This window comes from Tamandua tetradactyla, chromosome 6 (assembly GCF_023851605.1).
Source record: "Tamandua tetradactyla isolate mTamTet1 chromosome 6, mTamTet1.pri, whole genome shotgun sequence".
Classification (NCBI taxonomy): domain Eukaryota; kingdom Metazoa; phylum Chordata; class Mammalia; order Pilosa; family Myrmecophagidae; genus Tamandua; species Tamandua tetradactyla.
The window spans coordinates 60,795,235-60,818,284 of NC_135332.1; the positions used below are offsets into that span (position 1 = coordinate 60,795,235).

General features: G+C 45.7%; 1 protein-coding gene, 1 non-coding gene and 1 pseudogene across 2 annotated transcripts; all 3 read left to right on the forward strand.

Annotated features, from left to right (window-relative positions):
- Positions 1 to 2,496: 2,496 nt before the first annotated feature.
- ALOX15 (arachidonate 15-lipoxygenase) lies at positions 2,497 to 11,771 on the forward strand. The gene is made up of 14 exons (XM_077165692.1): positions 2,497 to 2,790; positions 3,976 to 4,180; positions 4,404 to 4,485; positions 4,578 to 4,700; positions 4,858 to 4,961; positions 5,150 to 5,310; positions 5,914 to 6,057; positions 7,329 to 7,538; positions 9,121 to 9,207; positions 9,304 to 9,473; positions 9,614 to 9,735; positions 10,283 to 10,383; positions 10,509 to 10,676; positions 10,781 to 11,771. Exons 1-14 carry the CDS (start codon positions 2,656 to 2,658, stop codon positions 10,958 to 10,960), a joined length of 1,992 nt encoding a protein of 663 aa, XP_077021807.1. The 5' UTR covers positions 2,497 to 2,655; the 3' UTR covers positions 10,961 to 11,771.
- A 5,004-nt stretch (positions 11,772 to 16,775) lies between these two features.
- LOC143689236 (U6 spliceosomal RNA) lies at positions 16,776 to 16,880 on the forward strand. The gene has a single exon (XR_013178693.1). It is a non-coding gene; the product is annotated as a U6 spliceosomal RNA (small nuclear RNA).
- A 380-nt stretch (positions 16,881 to 17,260) lies between these two features.
- LOC143686686 (non-histone chromosomal protein HMG-14 pseudogene) lies at positions 17,261 to 21,375 on the forward strand (annotated as a pseudogene).
- The last annotated feature ends 1,675 nt before the right edge of the window (positions 21,376 to 23,050 follow it).

Sequence of the window (23,050 nt, forward strand, 5' to 3'; positions counted from 1 at the left end):
GAATGACCAGGTTATACCCAAATAGCTCAGCATCTCAGAATTTAGAAATAACAATTTACAATTCTGGAATAGATGTGGCTGCTGTAAAAGCTTACAGTCTAGGAACCTTTACAATAGGCCCCAACCTGATAACCCATGGTCTCGAATTCAATTCTCCAAATTTATATGTTATAGTTAGTCCATATGAGTGAGGCATAATAGTTGTCTTTTTGTTTCTGCCATTTCATTCCACATACTGTCCTCAAGTCTCATTCACCTAGTTGCATGTCTCAAAACTGCATTTCTTCTTGCAGCTACTCAGTGGTCTGTTGTATGTATACATCACAGTTCTTCCTTACATTCCTCAGTCGACACACTTGTAGGCTACCTACATCCATTGCAAATCGTGACTACTGCTGCCATTGACACCAGTGTGCTAATGTCCATTCATGTTCCCACCCTCAGTTACTTCATGCGTATACCTAGCAACAGGGTTGCAGAATCATATGACAACTCCATCCCTAGCCTCCTGTGGAACCACTGCACTGGCCTCCAGAGGGGCTGCACCATTCTATAGCAGGCATGCTTGGGTGCCTATTCTGAATCCATTAACCCATCCCTTTAGCTTATTCATGGAGCTCCATATATGCCCATCCCGGTTTATGTCTCTCAAGGGTAAATCCTAGCTAGACTAAGATGATCGTGGTGGTTCTATTTTCCTTGCATTTTTGAAGGTTTGGGGGTAGACATGTCACCTGTTTTGGCCAACACTGCATGAGGGGAAGCTGTTGGGTGGTTTCTGGGAAAGTTTCCCCTGCTTTTCAAAAGGGAGGCACAGGAAGAAATGGTCTTTCTTTTCCCACTGAAACATGCACATATATTTTGACTCAGCAATTCCATTTTTAGGATTTTATGCTATAGATGTATACACAGGATTATTTCAGAAGGTTTTTTTTTTCTTTTTCTTTTTTTCTTTTTTGGTAGTTACAAAAGATTGCAAACAACCTAATGCCCACTTATAAGGGACTGGTAGAGTATTTTATGATGCATCCAAACAAGACAGCCTTACAAAAGAACAAGGAGGCTTCTCAGGTGCTGATATGGAATGATCTGATTTATGTTGCAATATAGGAGAAAAAGGCATGGAATATTGTGTAAAGTATGCTATCGTGTGCAGGAAAAGGATGAAAAGGAAAGGATGAGTCTGCTTCCAAATGTGCACGAAAGAGACTGGTAACAGTGGCAGCTGGGGTGGGGGAACAGGATAACTTGGGACCAAGAGGGAGGGATATATTATTGGATGCTACTTTGTACTTTTTGAATTTTGAATCACATGAATGTTACTTCCAGTAAAAAATAAACCCAAAAATGATGTATCAGACATATTTCCATCTTCTTCATTTGTTTTATAAGCTTTAATGTACTCGACACCAAGGTGGTACAAGTTTACTATTCCTTTATTTTTACACTCTGTGGTAATTATTTGTTGCCTTTGTCTCCCTTAAGGGAAAGAATTATTTATTTTATTTTTTATATACTTTTGTTATAAACAGTGAACAAACATACATTCTTGACATACAGGCATTCTTGTCATGGTATACAATCAATGCAAAATATCGTCACATAGTTGTGTATTCATCACCATGATCATTTTATTGAACATTTGTATCTCTCCAGCAAAAGAAAGAAGTATTTAGAATTGATACCTCCACTGAGTGTGTTTTGGCACTTATAGAGGAGGGGAACCAAAATGAGAAAGTCCCTGCTGAGGAGGAGCTCACATTAGTCGCGGATATAGATATTCAAACAAATTATTACAATAAGGATTAAGGATGCAATGACAGAAGTATGCACAAAGAGCAAAAGCAGTAGGGGCAGCAGATTTAGTTCTGGTGGGAAGGCGGATGCCAGGGAGGAGTCACTGAAAAGCTGGAGTCCACCCAAGCTTTTGAAGGGTGAACAGAATTTCCCAGGAGCAAGGACTGCAGAAGTAAAGACAAGGAAGAAGAATAACTTGGTGCATTCTGGGAAACAGGTTTCAGCTCACCGTGGAGAGGAGGGAGAATGGGAAGGGATGCGGTGGGAGGAGATGGGGAAAAGTTAGCCAAGGCTTTGAATGCCAAGGAATTTGGATTTTTATCCTGCAGTTATAGGGAGGCAGACACTTTTAAGCTAGAAAGGAATGGTTGGTTCTCAGAGCCCAACATAGGGCAGGCAAGTACTCATGTGGTCCAACTAATTTGGTGCCCTAAATGCACATTCCTCAGGTACTGCGGCAGACAGGACCACCTCGCCTCCTTCGCCGCTACCTGCAAACTTGGCCGAAGTGAGGTAGCTTATGAGGCCACTGTGTGTGTGTCTCTGTTCTGTGTGTGTCTGTCTGCGGCTAGGCGTCCATTTTTCCTTCCTGTTTTCTGCCCCAATCCTCATTTGCTTCCATTTCCCACCTTCCTCCCACCAGGATAATGGGCCGCACCTGGAAATCCCGGCCAGGACCCTTCTTCTCCGAATGGGGACCGAGCTCTGGGCTGCCGGGGTCCCCACGCCTGACGTGCGGGATTGGCTGACGACCTTGCACCCACACCCTCTGATTTCCGAGGGGGCGGGGTCCCGGTGCCCGTTATTTGCCGCGTCCACTTCTTCCAGCTCAGAAGGCACCAAACTTCTTCGGGCAAGATGGGTCTCTACCGCATCCGCGTGTCCACCGGGGACTCGCTCTGCGCGGGCTCCAAGAACCCAGTGCAGCTGTGGCTGGTCGGCCAGCACGGGGAGGCGGCGCTCGGGTGGTGCCTGTGGCCGATGCGGGGCCAGGTGAGCGGGCCGGGCGGCGCGGGCCGGGCCGGGCGGATGCGCCTCTGGGCTCCAGTCGGTCAAACCCGGCGAGCCTTGAACCTGACCACAGAGAGCGCCCCGAGACCTCGGGGATGCACTTTAGGGCCGTACATGGCACCTAGCAAGCGCTCAATAAATGTTCCAGCCGCCCAGTCTCTTTGGAATCGAGCTCTCGCCCTCCTAGAAACTCAATGGTCCCGGGAGTGGCCTGACAGTCTCCTTTCCCCCATTCCTAAAAGCTACTCTTTCAAACCTCGCCGTTCCTAGATTTCCGACCTCATGGACTTCAGCACAGGGGGGGAACAGAAGCCCAAAGATGGGAGCTCTCAATTTCCTGACCCACTTCCGCGCTCCCACCACATCATCTACCTGCTCTTTGCCTCCGGCTCCCGCTACTTTTGGGGGGTGCTGACCCCCAAATCCCCTGGGCTGTCCAGCTCTCTCTCCAGAGCCCCAGAGCGGGACGCCTGTCCCACGGACACCTCAAAGGAACATGCCCTAACGAGGGCCTCCCGCCTCCCGCACCTCCTCTCTGCCGTCCCCAGGGTCACCCGCGCCGCCTGCTCTCTTCGCGTCCATCCAAGCACGAGCGCTGTCCATTCCTTCTCCTGGGCATCCTTCTCCCCAGGCTCTGCTGCTCGCCGCGCCCCCGACCACAACTGCACCCTGAGCCTGTGCCGCCTTCACTTCTAACCGGCCTCGCCGCCTCCGCTCCAGCTCTGCCGGGCCCGTCTGCAGTCAACCATTTCTCCCCACTACATTCCTACTCTCATCCCCCCCTTGGCTTGAGCTTCTAGAGCCTTCGCGACTTCCTCGCTCACTGCCCCACCCCTGGCGCTGTGCGCTCCCCTCCGCCGCGCTGCTCGGCCTCCCTTCGCCTCCGCTCCCTCGGCTTCCCCAGCCTGGCTCACTTTTTCTCCCGCTCTTCCTCTCCCGCACTCCCCTGGGCTAAGCTCTCCCCGCCGCCAGGTCTCGGCTTAGACGGTTCCTCTGGGCGCTCTCCGCGGTCGTGGGGCCCCTGCTTGGTGAGCGCCCCCTGCTCTTTCTGGCCCCTTCGCGCCGCTTTCCCGGAGGCCCAGCGGAAGGGCGTCTGCGGGGACAGGGCTCGGTCCCGGGACTCTTTCCGTCCGGCCCGCGGACGCTGGGCCTTTCTGATGCCGGCAGGAGAAGGATTTCAAGGTGGAAGTGTCCGAGTTCCTGGGGCCGCTGCTGTTCGCGAGACTGCGCAAGCGGCACCTCCTTCAGGACGACGCCTGGTTCTGCAACTGGATCTCCGTGCAGGGCCCGGGGGCCGATGGGGCCGAGTACAGGTTCCCTTGTTACCGCTGGGTGGAGGGCGACCGCGTCCTGTGCTTACCGGAGGGCACTGGTGAGCGCGGGGTGAGGATGTGAGGCCTCGGGGGCTCGAGGGAAGCTGAGGGTCGGGGAGAAGGTGTAGGGTGTGGGGCCTGGAATCTGGAGGGTCGGGGGTCTTTGGAGGTTGCCAAGGGGCGGGGCTGAGGAGCTGGCCCAGAAGGGCCGGGTGGCTGCGGAAGGCGGGACACGGCTGTCAGGAGAAGCCTCATTGTCCTCGCCCTCCTTCCGCCCTCTAGGTCGCACGGTGCTCGATGACCCTCAAGGCCTGTTCAAGAAGCACAGGGAGGAGGAGCTGAAAGAGAGAAAGAAGCTTTACCGGTGGGCCCTGCTGCCAGTTCCCCGGCTCCTCCTGACCCCACAGCTGCTCACCCTTCCCAACACCCACACCTGGTTTCATTTCTCTCCCGCAGGTGGGGTAACTGGAAAGATGGGCCAATCCTGAATGTGGCTGGGTCCAAATTAGGTGACCTTCCTGTAGATGAGAGATTTCTGGAGGACAAGAGAATTGACTATGAGGCTTCACTGGCCAAGGGGTGAGGGCAAGGGGGCTGGCGGAGTGGGAGGTGGTCTAGTTTACTGGAGGCCAGTGGGCTTGTGGGTGCACAATGCTGGACAGCCAATGGGGGGTGCCTGTGGCTGTCATGTTTGATTCTAAGAATAACTAACTCTTTGCCCCATCCTTCCATGAAGGCTGGCAGAACTAGCTATCAAGGACTCTTTAAATGCTCTGACTACCTGGAATGACCTGGAGGACTTCAACCGGATTTTCTGGTGTGGCCAGAGCAAGCTAGCTGGTCAGTACCCCTACCCCAAGACTTTCCCCCAGGACCCTTATCCCCAGATCCCACCCAATCCAGGGGAACTGAAAGTACCAGGACTGGGAGACCAGAAGTCCCGGTCCCTGAGGTGGGAATGGGTTTAGTGGCTCTGGAAGGACCAGGACCTCAGATTGCACTGCGAGCTCAACAACTGTCATCTCCAGTGCGGGTGCGGGATTCCTGGAAGGAAGATGCCTTGTTTGGGTACCAGTTTCTCAATGGCGCCAACCCCGTGTTGCTGAGGCGTTCCGTTCACCTGCCAGTCCGTCTAGTGTTCCCTCCGGGGATGGAGGAGTTGAAGGCACAGCTGGAACAGGAGCTCCAGGTATGGACGTAGAGTCCTAAGGGAGTGTTGGATGGAGAGACAGTGAGATGGGGGTGGGGCGCCGTCAGCATCAACAGTGCTGCTGCTGGATCCATGCGTTTGGGGCTTGCTGCGGGATGGTAAGGAGTGACTCCTCAGGAGAAAATCTGCCCACTCCTGGACAAGTGCAGCGACGTGGCCTTCCTCTCCCTGCCAGATGACAGATACTGGCAAGAGAGAGTGTGTGATGGGAAGATGGTTCATAGGAGTTAAAGGCAGAGTCAAAATAAAGAAATGTAGCTGGGCCTTGGTGCTCGTAATTCAGAGAGGGTCTGAGAGAATCAGGGCCAGCATTGGAGTTGTTAATCAGGAGTCAACACGGAACAACTGAAAGAGAAAATTCATGGGATTACGGAGGTAGGAGTGACCTGGGATCTGTGACCCTCTGTTTCATCTTTGGTAAAACCAAACTGAGTTCATCTGTCTCTGATGGACTACTTGATACAAAGTAAGTGAGGGAGACAAGAAAGCACCTGTCTTCCTTTTTTCCTTTCTGGGAATCAGGGTGGGAAGAAGATGGCTTATGCTGATGGCAGCCGTTGCCTCCCCACCCGCCCCATGCAGGGAGGCACTCTGTATGAAGCTGACTTCGCCCTGCTAGATGGGATCAAGGCCAACAAGTTATTGTGCAAACAGCAGCATCTGGCTGCCCCGCTGGTCATGCTGAAGCTTCAGCCTGATGGGAAACTCTTGCCCATGGTCATCCAGGTGAGGTGACCCATGGTCCTGCGCCCCAACAATTGGCCTTCTCAACTTAGCACGTCAGTCAACAAATTCACTAAGGTCACCCTCTGTTCAGGGCAGGGTGCTAAGGCACTGGTGGAGGCAGTAAGGGAGGAAACTGACAAAGTATTTGACTTTAAGGGGTTTATAGTCTGGCTAGAGAGTCGGTGGACATGTCTGAATAAGCTCCTGGCACTGAGGAGGTCCTGGTGACAGACAGTGGGGAGGGCGGTCACTGGAGTTGGGGTGGCTGTGAGCTGAGCTGTGGTGGAGCATTAGGGCTAAGACAGCAGGAAGGAGGGGAACGGCCTTTCCCACAGGGGGCAGAAGGCCTGGGCACAGGAGCTGAGGTGCAACTGAGCATCGAGGAGCCAGGAAATTCCCAGTGGGCAGCTGGACTGGAGGGCTGGGTGATAATGTGAGGGGAGGGAGGCCAGACCGTTGGTGGGCTGTGGATGCCAAGCCAAGGAGCAGGCACATGGGAACCTGCTGAAGGTTGAAGTGAAAGGTGCTTTACGTGCAATATACAGACAGTTGTGTTTAGCATGAATTGGAGAAGGGAGATAGTGGATACAGGCTTTCGACAGGCTATTACAGCACGTCCTCAAGGCAGAGACAATGGGTTCAGTATGGGGAGTGGTGGCAGAGGTGGAGAGGAAAAATGGATGGGAGAGCAGAGGAAGACTATAACTGGCCCAGATTCAAGGAGAAAGGAAAGGAAAGGGTCAAGCGAGATGTCTGCATGACCAGGACAGAAGCAGAAATGGGGCATAGAGGGAAGTGGAAAAGATGCTGAGATAGGCTCTCGTCTTGCCAATTTTGAGGCAACATTGAGACATTCAAACTGTAATGTTTACGATTGGAGATAACTGGAGAATAAGTTATCCAAGTAGGGGCTGTGTTGAAAGATCAGAGACAGACTGAGAGTTATGAAAGAGAATGAGGGATGCAGGAAGCAGAAGGTTTGATTCTTGGGGACAATGGGGAGACCAGAAGAGGAAGTGGAGATGGGAGAAGGCAGTGGGAGAGTCGCTGTGGAAGGCCAAGGGGCGGAAAGCTTGCACGGTGTGAGCACACCAAGTGTGTAGAAACAGGAAGGCAGACAGAGTAGCTGTAGGGGGCAGCAGCGTAAGCAGGGGTGGGGGTGGGGGTGGGGGGGGGGTAAGCAAATTTGGAGGATGCAGGGAGAGGTGAACATGCAAGACCGACAGCCTGTCCAACAGCAGGTCCTGGACCTTCTCTTCTCCCTTCTCTAGCTCCAGGTGCCGCGCTCGGAGTCCTCCCCACCACCCCTTTTCCTGCCCACGGATCCCCCGATGACCTGGCTTCTGGCCAAATGCTGGGTCCGCAACTCTGACTTCCAGCTGCAAGAGCTGCAGTCTCATCTGCTGAGGGGACACTTGATGGCCGAAGTGATTGTCATGGCCACCATGAGGTGCCTTCCATCGATACATCCTATCTTCAAGGTATTTCCTCTCTCTTGCCGGCCCCTATCTCCAGCCATGGCACGTCCCACCTCTGGAGCCACCCCCTCTGAGTAACATGGGGTTTGGGGAGAACCAACCAAACGAGTGGCAAGCAAGCAAGGGTGCAGGAGGACATGGCTTTCTATGCATTTTCATGGAGTGATTTCACGTCCCAAGGAGGTGAAAATGACTCTCAGGGGAGGGGTGAAAATGTGTCATTCATTTTGTGAATATATATTATATAATTATATAGATTATATAAGAAAATGTATGCATAGACAGATCTATGTGGTTTTAAAATTTCATGACAGAAATGCAAGTAGGAAATAAAAGTCCATAAAAGCTCCTGGGGCAGGGGGCATGACAATGAAAGAAGGTTGAGACGCACTAGGCCAGACCTGGAACAATCTCATATACTAAGAAAAGAATGAGGTCTTTCAATGATCATAAAGCATTATGTCAGTAGCTCGTGGAATTAAGTAGGAGATGCACGTTAACTGAACACTCTTTTTTTATTATTATTATTATAATATTGAACATTTATTGCGTTCTTCCTGGGTGCCAGGCTCTGCGTGACACTCTTTTTTTTTTTTTAATTTATTTTAATTTATTTTATTTTTTTATTAATTAAAAAAAAGAAATTAACACAACATTTAGAAATCATTCCATTCTACATATGCAATCAGTAATTCTTAATATCATCACATAGATGCATGATCATCATTTCTTAGTACATTTGCATCGATTTAGGAAAAGAACTAGCAAAACAACAAAAAAAGATATAGAATGTTAATATAGAGAAAAAATAAAAATAATAATAATAAAAAATAAAAAATATATATAAAAAAGGTAAAAGAAAAAAACAAAAGACGCAAACAAACAAACAAAACTATAGCTCAGATGCAGCTTCATTCAGTGTTTTAACATGATTACTTTACAATTAGGTATTATTGTGCTGTCCATTTTTGAGTTTTTGTATCTAGTCCTGTTGCACAGTCTGTATCCCTTCAGCTCCAATTACCCATTATCTTACCCTGTTTCTAACTCCTGCTGGTCTCTGATACCAATGACATATTCCAAGTTTATTCTCAAATGTCGGTTCACATCAGTGGGACCATACAGTATTTGTCCTTTAGTTTTTGGCTAGACTCACTCAGCATAATGTTCTCTAGGTTCATCCATGTTATTACATGCTTCATAAGTTTATTCTGTCTTAAAGTTGCATAATATTCCATCGTATGTATATACCACAGTTTGTTTAGCCACTCGTCTGTTGATGGACATTTTGGCTGTTTCCATCTCTTTGCAATTGTAAATAACGCTGCTATAAACATTGGTGTGCAAATGTCCGTTTGTGTCTTTGCCCTTAAGTCCTTTGAGTAGATACCTAGCAATGGTATTGCTGGGTCATATGGCAATTCTATATTCTAACTGAACACTCTTGAAGTCCAGGGGCCATTGAACTTCAAATTTTGCTTGTTCTGAAGACCTGGGGCCTCTCCTGCTTTGCCATCCCTGTTTCCCTCAGGAACCTGCAGCAGCTCTCATCTGACTTTGCCCTTCCCCCCCTTTTCTCCCCTAGCTTTTAATTCCCCACCTGCGATACACCTTGGAAATAAACATCCGGGCCAGGACTGGGCTGGTCTCTGACCTGGGAATTTTCGACCAGGTATGGGGAGAGAAAGGGACATTCTCGGGCTCATCCTTCCTTCTGGCTCTGGCCTTGGAGCAGCTGGATTTGCCTGATTCTGCTTGTTCTTTTCAGCTGATGGGCACAGGTGGAGGAGGCCACGTGGAGCTGCTCAAGCAAGCGGGACCCTTTTTAACCTATAGGTCATTCTGTCCCCCTGAAGACCTGGCCGACCGGGGGCTCCTGGGAGTCAAGTCTTCCTTCTATGCCCAAGATGCTCTGCGCCTCTGGGAAATCACCTATAGGTGAGGAGTGTGCGTGTGGAGAGAGTTGGAGAACAGGAGGCCTGTTTCTGGGGCAGCAGGGTTTGACCTGGCCATGTGGCTAGGGAGCGCAGGGCCTGGGAGCTCTTGTTAGCTTCTGCTCCCTCACCCTGGGCTGGCAGGTACGTAGAGGGGATTGTGAATCTCCACTATAAGACAGAAGTGGCGGTGAAGGAAGACGTTGAGCTGCAGGACTGGTGCCGAGAGATCACTGAGGTCGGGCTGCAGGGGGCCCAGGACCGAGGTAAGTGGGGCCTCCTCCTGGGACCTCCCCCAATCCTCATAACGTCAATGGAATCTTCCAGAAGCATTTCCAGTCCCTCTAAAATTGCCTAAAGGCCTTCTCAGTTCCTTTCCCCTCTCAACAGGAGACAGGTGCTCTGCCGGGGCACCGACCAAGAACCCGGCTAGGTCCCACATGCAGTGGGAACAGTGGTCACTGATAAATGTTTAACAACTGGCTGTCCAGGAAGGAAGCTCTGATTTGTAGCATTTGCCCATTTCCATGATTTAACTAGTCTCACCCTGTGATGTCCACCAGCTTGCTAAATTCAAGAAAATTTAACCAAATGAGTTCTCATGACTTGGAACAAACCAGCTCAGCCCACGGACCACCGAGTGGGCTCCTCCCAGCAGAGCTCCCATGTCCCCGCCCCACCCAACCCCACTCTCTTCAGTTCCTGGGAGAAGTTATTCAGAGTTCTTGACATTCCCTCTCATTCTGCTTGTTCTCCCCTCTCTGCCTTAACAGCCTCAGCTTTGCTCACGGATTCTGTCTTCACTCCTTGCAGGGTTCCCCATCTCACTAGACTCCCTGGACCAGGTCTGCCACTTTGTCACCATGTGCATCTTTACCTGCACAGGCCAGCACTGCTCTGTCCACCTGGGCCAGGTACTTACTGTAGCATGGCAGCTGGGAACTTGAGACCTGGAATGGAGCCCAGGTGTGTGTGCAGGTGGGCTAAGGGGTTTCCATGCACATTAGACATTGATTCTAGACTCCTGACCCCTCCGTAGCTGGACTGGTTCTCTTGGATCCCTAACGCACCCTCCACGATGCGGTTGCCTCCACCTACCACCAAGGATGTGACGCTGGAGATGGTGATGGCGACACTGCCCAACTTTCATCTGGCTTCTCTCCAGATGTCCATCATTTGGCACCTGGGCAGACGCCAGACCGTTATGGTGAGAGCCAGCTGCCCGCTGGTGGAGGCTTCCGTGGACAGGTGTAGGATCCCGTGCTGGGGGGAGTCCTAAGGCTTTCAGCTGCCTTTTCCTCTCCATTCCAGGTTGCGCTGGGCCAACATAAGGAGGAATATTTCTCGGGCCCGGGGCCCAAGGCTGTGCTGAAGAAGTTCAGGGAGGAGCTGGCTGTCATGGATAAGGAGATTGAGGCCCGCAATGCCAAACTGGACCTGCCCTATGAGTACCTGCGGCCCAGCCTGGTGGAAAACAGTGTCACCATATGAGGGCCCCCCACCTTGGTCATTTCAGGCCCCCTCCACCCACGCCCCTGCCTCCCTCCTTAGTGGTTTCTGCTCTGCCTTCCCCAAGCCCCGCCCTCCTCACAAGTCCCACCCTACCTGAAGAGGCACCTCGCATTGTCTACGGCCCCCAGAGAACCTATTTTACTCCAGATGCACCACTTAGGTGTTCCCTCTTCCTTTCTCCCTCCTTCCCTTCCTCCTTCCACATTCAGCTCTCCCCCCGAGCAAAAAAAGCTTTCTTTAAAGAAACCATTTCAAGAATCCAATAGGATGATAGGAGATATTATTCTGTACCTTTTATGAAACAAATATGATTTTGAAGTTAAACAGAATTTAAAAACAACAAAAAAAGACATTTTAGGCTAATGATAGACCAGAACTCGGACAGAGCCACCCTATCCCAATAAAATACCGGCAAACAGAATATACCACAACATGAAAACGTTTCTTCCCCACACCCTGAAGTCAACACAATACAAAGCAAGCTATTAACATAGTGAGTGTCAAGATATTCATCTTATGTCTCTTTTTGAAAGTGCTAAACTAAAATGTTTAGAATGAGGAAGCTACTCATGGTTTGAGGTACTTAGCTTTGACACTTCGGCCTGAAAGTCCAATATCTTGGCACACCTATAACCCATTTGCACTTTGCCAGGTGGGATGCTACAAATTAATTAACTGGAAAAATATTAAAAATCTATGATTGGCATAATGAATGACAAGGGAATTGATAAAATTGAACTTCTATTTCTGATTAAAATGTTGGAAAAACAAACAGAAATGTCCTTTCTTCTTCTTCTACTTTTTGTTTGCTTGTTTAGCTTCTATGGAAATTCAATTTTGATAAAAGAAAGAAAACAAAGTAGAGTTACTATGGCTAAGAGACTTAAAGTGGAGTGGGGGGGTCACTCTTAGGCAGGTCTCCACCAGATTTCACAAACCACCCAGGTCTGCAGAGCCTCAGGCAACAGGGCGCCTCACACCCCAAGGGCCTCCGGACCACAAGACAAACCAGGAGATAAAGAATTCAGTTAAACTATCTACAAGGACAGCTCGAGTTCCCCAAACAGCCACCAAGCACAAACAACTAGTCTAATCTTCTTTTCCTTTAAAACCCCTTCTTGCAAAAAAAAAAAAAAAACAAAAAAACCCCTTCTTGCCTGGAAACCCCAAGTCCGGATCCGATTTGTGTTGCCCCCTGAACCTGTGCTCCCCGAATTGCAATTTCTAAGAGCCCAAATGAACGCTTTGTGGCCTTGCAGCTTAAGGTGATATTCCCCAGTTGACGATTTCTTGGTGATAATCTGTGGCTATTTCAAAACAGAACCCAACAGTATGCTGACACCGGAGTCGTTTCCTCGTGTGAACCAAGCTGCTTCTTGGCCCTGTTTATTTCTTTCTTTTTTTTTTTTTTTTTTTTTTTTACATGGGCAGGCACCGGAAATCGAACCTGGGTCCTCTGGCATGGCAGGCAAGTATCTTGCTGAGCCACCGTGGCCCGCCCTGCCTTGTTTCTTTTTAATTCATCAGAAGACATGTTGGTGACGCTTGGGCTGATTCCTGAAGGAGAGATGGAGAGGTGGGGGCCGGGTGGGGGGTAGGAGGGCGGCTGGAGTTTAGCGCTGGGGTGCGGGGGCATCGGCGAGGAGGCGGCGCAGGGCGCAATCTTCCCTGTGGAAACGCTGCCTCCTGCGGGGTTGGCGCGGGGCGAGAGCAGCGGGAGCGGGAGGGGCGGGCTCCGTGGGGCGTGCTCTGGGTTGCGGGGAAGCCAGAAGCCCTGCCGGAGTCAGGCAGCCGCTGAAACGATTTAAAATCCGCGTCTGCCAGCTGGGGGTCACACTCGCAGGCAGCTTCTGCTTGGGGCCGCGCCTTCCTGAGAGCTGCTCTCCGCAGTTCCTGACACAGAGCCACTCAAATCCCACTGCTTATCAGAAAAGGAATCTTTTATAGTCTTGGGTTTATTACAGCCACATCTGTGGGGAGACAATCAAAGCAAGGGGCCGGGAATTCCCCAAAGGTGAGTCACGGCCCTTAGGCGCCCCTGGGGTCGTGGAGTAGAGAGTGAGGTCACGTGGGGGGGGGGGGGGCTGAGCCTCCCCTCGGCTGCTGAAGAATTAGGGACGGGAGATTCAAGGCCCACTCCAAGGACATAGGCTGCGTTCGGGGCAAACGGTTTTTAATCTTAAAACTTTAAAAACTCACATGTAGCACTTACAAAAAGTGCAAAAAATGCTACCGACCTGCTGAAAGGATCACCATCAAGAAAAGCTTGTGCCAACGACTCCAGGCCAGGAAGAAAACATTACCAACATCCCAGAAGCATCCACACGTCCCCCAGTATTATCCTCAGTGAAAATGTAAATTATTAATTTTAATTTTTTTCTGACAAAGTCTAAGGCAGCTTTTCTCAAAAAAAGAAAAAATATATATATATACATATATATTTTACCCTGAAGAACCCTGGAAACAATTTTCAGATCTCAGGGAAACTCATCATAACAATTTTGATATCTACAGCTCATGGTATGTTAACATGCTCATTACGTTGTAGATACAATAATCCAACGATAACTGCCAAGACTCTTTAGAGGGGAGATTGATATTTTTCCAGAGACATGTTTATCTTGGGCAACTTATTTGGAGGCTTGTGGCAGGTTGGGTGTGGCTGATAAATTCACTGCCGGGGGCAGGGCATTGCTGAGTCAGCACAAATGCCACCTGAGGGTACTGATTATTTTAAAATGCCAATAAATAGTAAAATGAAGAGCTGTAAGCCTCCGTGTGGGCATCCCCCCACTCTTCAGGGGACACCTAGGGGAAACTGGAGGGTTGTTTTAGGGTCAGAGGCATCTGTTGAAAAACCTTGGTTAGATTGTGAAACACCTTTAATCTCTGTGGTATTGTCTGAGAGTTGCTCTTTTTTTTTTTATTAATTAAAAAAAATTAACTAACACAACATTTAGAAATCATTCCATTCTACATATGCAATCAGTAATTCTTAATATCATCACATAGGTGTATGATCATCATTTCTCAGTACATATGCATCGATTTAGAGAAAGAAATAGCAAGACAACAGAAAAAGAAATAAAATGATAACACAGAGAGAAAACAAAAATAAAAATAAAAAGTACAAAAATATATGAGAAAAAAAAAAAACTATAGCTCAGATGCAGCTTCATTCAGCGTTCCAACATAATTACATTACAATTAGGCAGTGTTGTGCTGACCATTTTTTTTTTTTTTAGAAATCATACCATTCTACATATGCAATCAGTAATTCTTAACATCATCACATAGATGCATGATCATCGTTTCTTAGTACATTTGCATCGGTTTAGAAGAACTAGCAATATAACCGAAAAAGATATAGAATGTTAATATAGAGAAAAAAATAATAAAAGTAATAATAGTAAGAACAAAACAAAACAAAACAAAAACCTATAGCTCGGATGCAGCTTCATTCAGTGTTTTAACATGATTACTTTACAATTAGGTATTATTGTGCTGTCCATTTTTGAGTTTTTGTATCTAGTCCTATTGCACAGTCTGTATCGCATCAGCTCCAATTACCCATTATCTTACCCTGTTTCTAACTCCTGCTGAACTCTGTTACCAATGACATATTCCAAGTTTATTCTCGAGTGTTGATTCACATCATTGGGACCATACAGTATTTGTCTTTTAGTTTTTGGCTAGACTCACTCAGCATAATGTTCTCTAGGTCCATCCATGTTATTACATGCTTCATAAGTTTATCCTGCCTTAAAGCTGCATAATATTCCATCGTATGTATATACCACAGTTTGTTTAGCCACTCGTCTGTTGATGGACATTTTGGCTGTTTCCATCTCTTTGCAATTGTAAATAACGCTGCTATAAACATTGGTGTGCAAATGTCCGTTTGAGTTTTTGCCCTTAATTCCTTTGAGTAGATTCCCAGCAATGGTATTGCTGGGTCGTATGGCAATTCTATATTCAGCTTTTTGAGGAACCGCCAAACTGCCTTCCACAGTGGTTGCACCATTTGACATTCCCACCAACAGTGAATAAGTGTGCCTCTTTCACCGCATCCTCTCCAGCACTTGTCATTTTCTGTTTTGTTGATAATGGCCATTCTGGTGGGTGTGAGATGATATCTCATTGTGATTTTGATTTGCATTTCTCTAATGGCCAGGGACATTGAGCATCTCTTCATGTGTCTTTTGGCCATTTGTATTTCCTTCTCTGAGAGGTGTCTATTCAAGTCTTTTTCCCATTTTGTAATTGGGTTGGCTGTCTTTTTGTTGTTGAGTTGAACAATCTCATTATAAATTCTGGATACTAGACCTTTATCTGATATGTCGTTTCCAAATATTGATTCCCATTGTGTAGGCTGTCTTTCTACTTTCTTGATGAAGTTCTTTGATGCACAAAAGTGTTTAATTTTGAGGAGTTCCCATTTATTTATTTCCTTCTTCAGTGCTCTTGCTTTAGGTGTAAGGTCCATAAAACCGCCTCCAATTGTAAGATTCATAAGATATCTCCCTACATTTTCCTCTAACTGTTTTATGGTCTTAGACCTAATGTTTAGATCTTTGATCCATTTTGAGTTAACTTTTGTGTAGGGTGTGAGATATGGGTCTTCTTTCATTCTTTTGCATATGGATATCCAGTTCTCTAGGCACCATTTATTGAAGAGATTGTTCTGTCCCAGGTGATTTGGCTTGACTGCCTTATCAAAGATCAGATGTTCATAGATGAGAGGGTCTATATCTGAGCACTCTATTCGATTCCATTGGTCGATATATCTCTCTTTATGCCAATACCATGCTGTTTTGACCACTGTGGCTTCATAATATGCCTTAAAGTCAGGCAGTGCAAGACCTCCAGCTTCGTTTTTTTTCCTCAAGATGTTTTTAGCAATTCGGGGCACCCTGCCCTTCCAGATAAATTTGCTTATTGGTTTTTCTATTTCTGAAAAATAAGTTGTTGGGATTTTGATTGGTATTGCATTGAATCTGTAAATCAATTTAGGTAGGATTGACATCTTAACTATATTTAGTCTTCCAATCCATGAACACGGTATGCCCTTCCATCTATTTAGGTCTTCTGTGATTTCTTTTAGCAGTTTTTTGTAGTTTTCTTTATATAGGTTTTTTGTCTCTTTAGTTAAATTTATTCCTAGGTATTTTATTCTTTTAGTTGCAATTGTAAATGGGATTCGTTTCTTGATTTCCCCCTCTGCTTGTTCATTGCTAGTGTATAGAAATGCTACAGATTTTTGAATGTTGATCTTGTAACCTGCTACATTGCTGTACTCATTTATTAGCTCTAGTAGTTTTGTTGTGGATTTTTCCGGGTTTTCAACGTATAGTATCATATCGTCTGCAAACAGTGATAGTTTTACTTCTTCCTTTCCAATTTTGATGCCTTGTATTTCTTTTTCTTGTCTAATTGCTCTGGCTAGAACCTCCAACACAATGTTGAATAATAGTGGTGATAGTGGACATCCTTGTCTTGTTCCTGATCTTAGGGGGAAAGTTTTCAATTTTTCCCCATTAAGGATGATATTAGCTGTGGATTTTTCATATATTCCCTCTATCATTTTAAGGAAGTTCCCTTGTATTCCTATCCTTTGAAGTGTTTTCAACAGGAAAGGATTGTGAGTTGCTCTTAACTGCCCCAGAGTTTTAAGATACAGGAGGAGGTGTTTCTGGTGCTGATACTGCAACCCCACCACAAAGTGTTTTTGCTTGTTTCCTTGCTTGTTTGTGAAGAGTCAGTCTAAGGTTAGGAGATTAACCAAGGCTGCCCCGTGTTTGCTTTGGCAGCACATAAACTAAAATTGGCACATACAGAGGAGAGTAGCAGGGCCCCTGCACAAGGATGACATGCAATTCGGGAAGCAGGCCATATTAAAAAAAAGGGACTCTGTGGTTGTACTAGCCTCTGATCAGCACACAGAGGGGCAGGAGAAAAGACAAAGGAACTGCGGGCCAAGGGTGGGCGGCTCTCATGTTTGGACGCCGTTCCTGCTGGGTGAGAATGAAGACACGAGGTTTAGCTTGACAGTAGGGGGCGGCAGAGCGCAAGGCAGTACGGGTCCTGGTGCCCGCAACTACCCTGACCAGCACCCCGTAAGGAAGCGGGGGTGAGGGAGGGGACCCCAGGTTACGTGGCCCGTGGTTTTGGCCAGGAATATTCCGACTACCTCCTTCCCAGGTTTCAAGGCAGCGTCTCGGTTCATTAGTTGGCTGGAGCGTAGGGGCGGCTCTGGTTAATTGCGGGGACAGGAGGGCCATGGACGACCCTTGGTGGTTGCTTAGAAAGGTGTCCTCTCCGTCAGTGAACCCGTGGGCTTAGGCGGAGGCAGTTCGTAAGTTTAACCTCAGGATTATTACTGTACAACTCTATGAATTTATGTGTATTACTTTGTTCATTTGTGCATATCACCTTATGAATTTATGAAATTATGTTCTCCTCAACTATGTAGAAAGCAAGAAGTAAAACAAAATTTTCTGCAGTGTCTGCTTGCCCCTGGTCACGTCCACGGAGCAGGGGTCCTCTGCCCACTTCCCATCTCAGACAACAGGAATTCTGTAGCTTTCCAGGGTTTACCGCCCATTCCCATAGAAACTCCCACCTTGCTTACTAGCCTATATAATCTGGAAACAAAGAATATTTAGGGCTCTCAAACTTTGGCCGGGAGTCTTCTGAGACTGCCAGCAATAAAAGTTTTGTCCACTTCTCAGAGGCTCCGGTGCTTTCTTGGGTGTCATTCGGAGTTTTCCCCTACTGCATTTCTGGTGCATTGGCCAGGAAACTCTGCACCCCAAGGAAGAGACACCCTTGTGTTCCTTCCCGCCTCTGGGGAGGCCCGAGCTGGGGACCAATCTTGATCATCCCTAGGGCACCCCTGGAACTCTTTCTTCCAGTTCGGGATCATCTGACTAGAACGGGGCAGCTGTGAGAACTGACCCGGAGCTCTGCCCGTCGGACTGGTCAGAGCAGCTGTTCACCCATCACCCGCCGACCAGGTAGAGGGACTGTCAGGTCCTGTCTTTCGGGCAGATGAGGAGGCTCATCCCCTCCTAAACCATGCCGAGGAATCTTCAGAGACGCTGCAGGAGAAACCCCTGGTAGTTAGATACACTCTGGTTTTGGGAGGGTGTCATATATAATTTGTCATGTTGTTGAGTGTCTGGTGTGTGAAAGTGTGTGAACAAGTCTTGGCTCTGTCCAGAGGCTTTGCTGCTGTGTCACCCACGCGGCGAAGTGTGTGTCCTGACCCGCGGCTCCATGGGATCTCGTTACAGCTTGCACAGTGGTCCTCTCGATCGAATGAAAGAGTTTGTGAGAGTCCGGGTTGGGGGTTTATACCAACCCACCTTATGCCAAGAGAACCCTAAATTTTCCTGGGAATTTAGGCAGGAAGTGGCCAGAGACAGATGAACTGGTTGTCCTGTTGTTTGTTTCATTGTTCTCTCTTGCCCCGGGTGGTACTGAAAGCAAAACCCCCTTAGCATACCTCATTAAGAACTTTAGGAAAGGGTTTTCTGGAGACAATGGAGTGAAGCTCGAGCCTCAGGAGCTACGCAAATTTTGCCAATTGGACTGGCCCACTTTTGGAGTTGGATGGCCGTCCGAGGGGTCGTTTGAACCCCAACTGATCTGAGCCATCTGGCAAGTTGTCACGGGACAGCCTGGACACCCTGACCAATTTCTATATATTGACTCCTGGCTCCAAATTGTTAAAAAACTAACCACCATGGGAAAACTGAAAGCTTTCCCCCTAAGATCAGGAGAAAGATAAGTATGTCCACTATCACCACTGCTGTTCAACATTGTGTTGGAAGTTCTAGCCAGAGCAATTAGACAAGAAAAAGAAATACAAGGCATCAAAATTAGAAAGGAAGAAGTAAAACTCTCACTGTTTGAAGATGATATGATACTATATGTCAAAAACCCCCAAAAATCCACAGCAAAACTACTAGAGCTAAAAAATGAGTACAGCAAAGTGGCAGGTTACAAGAGCAACACTCAAAACTCTGTAGTGTTTCTATACACTAGTAATGAACAATCTGAGGGGGAAATCATGAAAAAAATTCCATTTACAATTGCAACCAAAAGAACAAAATATTTAGGAGTAAATTTGACTAAAGAGACAAAAGACCTATACAGAGAAAAAGATAAGAAATTGTTAAAAGAAATCACTGAAGACCTAAATAAATGGAAGGGCATACTGTGTTCATGGATTGGAAGATTAAATATAGTTAAGATGTCAATTCTACCTAAATTGATTTACAGATTCAATGCAATACCAATTAAAATCCCCAAAACTTACTTTTCAGAAATAGAAAAAAAAAACCAATAAGCAAATTTATCTGGAAGGGCAGGGTGCCCCAAATAGCTAAAGTATCCTGAGAAAGAAAAATGAATTCAGAGGTCTCACACTACCTGACTTTAAGGCATATTATGAAGCTACAGTGGTCAAAATAGCATGGTACTGGCATAAAGATAAATATACTGACCAATGGAATCGAGTAGAGTGTTCAGATATAGACCCTCTCATCTATGGACAATTGATCTTTGATAAGGCCATCAAACCAACTCACCTGGGACAGAACAGTCTCTTCAATAAATTGTGCCTAGAGAACTGGATATCCACATGCAAAAGAATGAAAGTGTCCATATCTCACACCCTATACAAAAATGAACTCAAAATGGATCAAAGACCTAAATATTAGACCTAAGACCATAAAACTGTTAGAGGAAAATATAGGGAAACATCTTATAAATCTTATAATAGGAGGTGGTTTACTAGACCTTGCACCCAAAGCATGAGCATTGAAGAAAGAAAGAAAGAAAGAAATGGGAACTCCTCAAAATTAAACATTTTTGCACATCAAAGAACTTCATCAAGAAAGTAAAAAGACAGCCTATACAATGGGAGACAACATTTGGAAATGATATATCAGATAAATGTCTAGTATCCAGAATATACAAAGAGATTGTTCAACTCAACAACAAAAAGACAGACAACCCAATCACAAAATGGGCAAAAGACTTGAACAAACATTTCTCAGAAGAGAAAATACAAATGGCCAAAAGGCACATGAAAAGATGCTCAAGTGCCCTGGCTATTAGGGAAATGCAAATCAAAACCACAATGAGAGAATCCGGTTTCATCCAGTTCTCCCAACGCCCCCGCCGCGGGTCCCAGCAGCTCCGGCAGCGGGAGGAGCGGCAGAGGCCTGCAGTCCAGCTTCGCTAAGGCTCTCGGTGCCCCGCGGCTCGCAGCACCCAGCACGCTCCCGCTCCGCCGCGGGAAGGAGGAGCCCAAGAGGAGGTCGGCGAGACTGTCAGCTAAACCTGCTCCTGCGAAAGTGGAAACGAAGCCAAAAAAGGCAGCGGGAAAGGATAAGTCTTCAGACAAAAAAGTGCAACCTAAAGGGAAAAGGGGAGCAAAGGGAAAACAAGCTGAAGCGGCTAACCAAGAAACTAAAGATTTACCTGCAGAAAATGGAGAAACTAAAAATGAGGAGAGTCCAGTCTCTGATGAAGCAGGAGAGAAAGAAGCCAAGTCTGATTAATATCATATACCATGTCTTTTCAGTGGCCCCTGTTTGTCCCTTCTTGTACAATCCAGAGGAATATTTTTATCAACTATTTTGTAAATGCAAGTTTTTTAGTAGCTCTAGAAGAAACATTTTTAGGGAGGAGATTGAAATTTCACCTCATCCCATTTTTTTTAAGTGTAAATGCTTTTTTTTAAGAGGGGAAATCAGTTGCTGGTTGTTTATTTTTTGATACAACCAGAAAACAGTGGGATATTGACTTGGAAGGCTTTGACTGTCTTGGATGTCAACTTAACATTCCATAGGGTGGGAGGGTGGCTGTTTTTATACCCTGTAATACAACATATACTAAATGAAGATTTGGAGTCACAGTCATGCATTTAGTACATGTTGAACGTTTTAAATTACTTCTGTTCCTGTGTTTTTTAGTAGAATTGTTTCTTAAAACTGTTCTCTAATCTTGGCTCTCCCTGTCAGAACTGTGTGCACGCAGTAACATCCTTGGTCGTGATAGTCCAATTTGCCTAATAACTTCGTTATATGCTGGGAAAGATAGGAAATGTGTGTGGTGTGTATGATATTAAATTGTGAATTAGTGGGACTTAATGATGTAACAGCTTTTCAACATTTGAAGATAGTGGTGGTACTTGATAATCTTCATAGGGTAAACTTGCCTCCAAATTTTAAGCTGGAAAGTCACTGGAATAATTTTAGAAAAATTACGACTACATGGCTTTTTAGATTTTCGGTACATACATTAAGAATTGTGTACAAATTGTTCATAATGTCTGTGCTCATCTTCAGAACCAATAAAATCTCAATATAGAAAAAAAAAAACCACAATGAGATATCATCTCATACCCACCAGAATGGCCATTATCAATGAAACAATAAAACAGAAAATGACAAGTGCTGGAGAGGATGTGGAGAAAGAGGCACATTTATCCACTGTTGGTGGGAATGTCAAATGGTACAACCGCTGTGGAAGGCAGTTTGGTGGTTCCTCAGGAAGCTAAGTATAGAATTGACATATGACTCGGCAATACCATTGCTAGGTATCTACTCAGAGGACATGAGGGCAAAGACACAAATGGACATTTGCACAGCAATGTTTATAGCAGCATTACTTACAATTGCCAAGCAATGGAAACAGCCCAAATGTCCATCAACAGATGAGTGGCTAAACAAGCTGTGGTATATGCATACAATGGAATATTATGCAGCTGTAAGACAGAATAAAGTGATGAAGTATATAACAACATGGATGGACCTTAAGGACATTATGCTGAGTGAGATTAGCCAGAAACAAAAGGACAAATGCTGTATGGTCTCACTGATATGAACTAACATTAATGAATGAATGTGGATAATTTCAGTTAAGAACAGAGGTCATGAAGAAATAGAAATAGGGTAGATATTGGGTAATTAGAACTGAAGGGATACAGATTATGCAATGGGATTGATTGTAAAAATTCAGATATGGATAGCACAATACTACCTAACTGTAATACAATAATGTTAGAATACTGAATGAAGCTGAATGTGAGAATGATAGAGGGAAGAGGCCAGGGGGCACAAATGAAATTGGAAGGAAAGATAGACCATCAAAACTGAGATGGTATATTCTAGGAATGCCTAGAGTGTGTAATGATAGTGACTAAATGTACAAATTTAAAAATGTTTTGCATGAGGAAGAACAAAGGAATGTCAATAATGCAGGGTTTTTTGAAAATAGATGGTAATTAATATTTTAAAACTTTATGTGAGACTAAAGCAAAAAATGTTTATTTGGTACAAAATTTATATTATATTTATATTTTGACTAGTGCATTTCTTTTTTTAATTTTTTTTTAAAAATACCAAAAAACACCAAACAAACGCAAACATTCTTAACTTTTGACCATTCCGTTCTACATATATAATCAGCAATTCACAATATCATCACATGGTTGCATATTCATCATCATGATCATTTCTTGGAACATTTGCATCTATTTGGAAAAAGAAATAAAAAGATAAAAGAAAAAAATTTATACATACCACACCCCTTACCCCTCCCTTCAATTGATCACTAGCATTTCAAACTAAATTTATTTTAACATTTGTTCTCCCTATTATTTATTTTTATTCCATATGTTCTACTCATCTATTGACAAGGTAGGTAAAAGGAGCATCAGACAGAACGTTTTCACAATCACAGAGTCACATTGTGAAAGCTTCATCATTATACAATCATCTTTAAGAAACATGGCTACTGGAACACAACTCTATATTTTCAGGCAGTTCCCTCCACCCTCTCCCTCACATCTTCTTTTTTTAAAAATTAATTAAAAATTTTTTTTTAAATCTCAAAAAAACACCAAACAAATGCAAACATTCTTAACTTTTGATCATTTCATTCTACATACATAATCAGTAATTCACAATATCATCACATAGTTGCATATTCATCATCATGATCATTTCTTGGAACATTTACATCTATTCAGAAAAAGAAATAAAAAGCAAACAG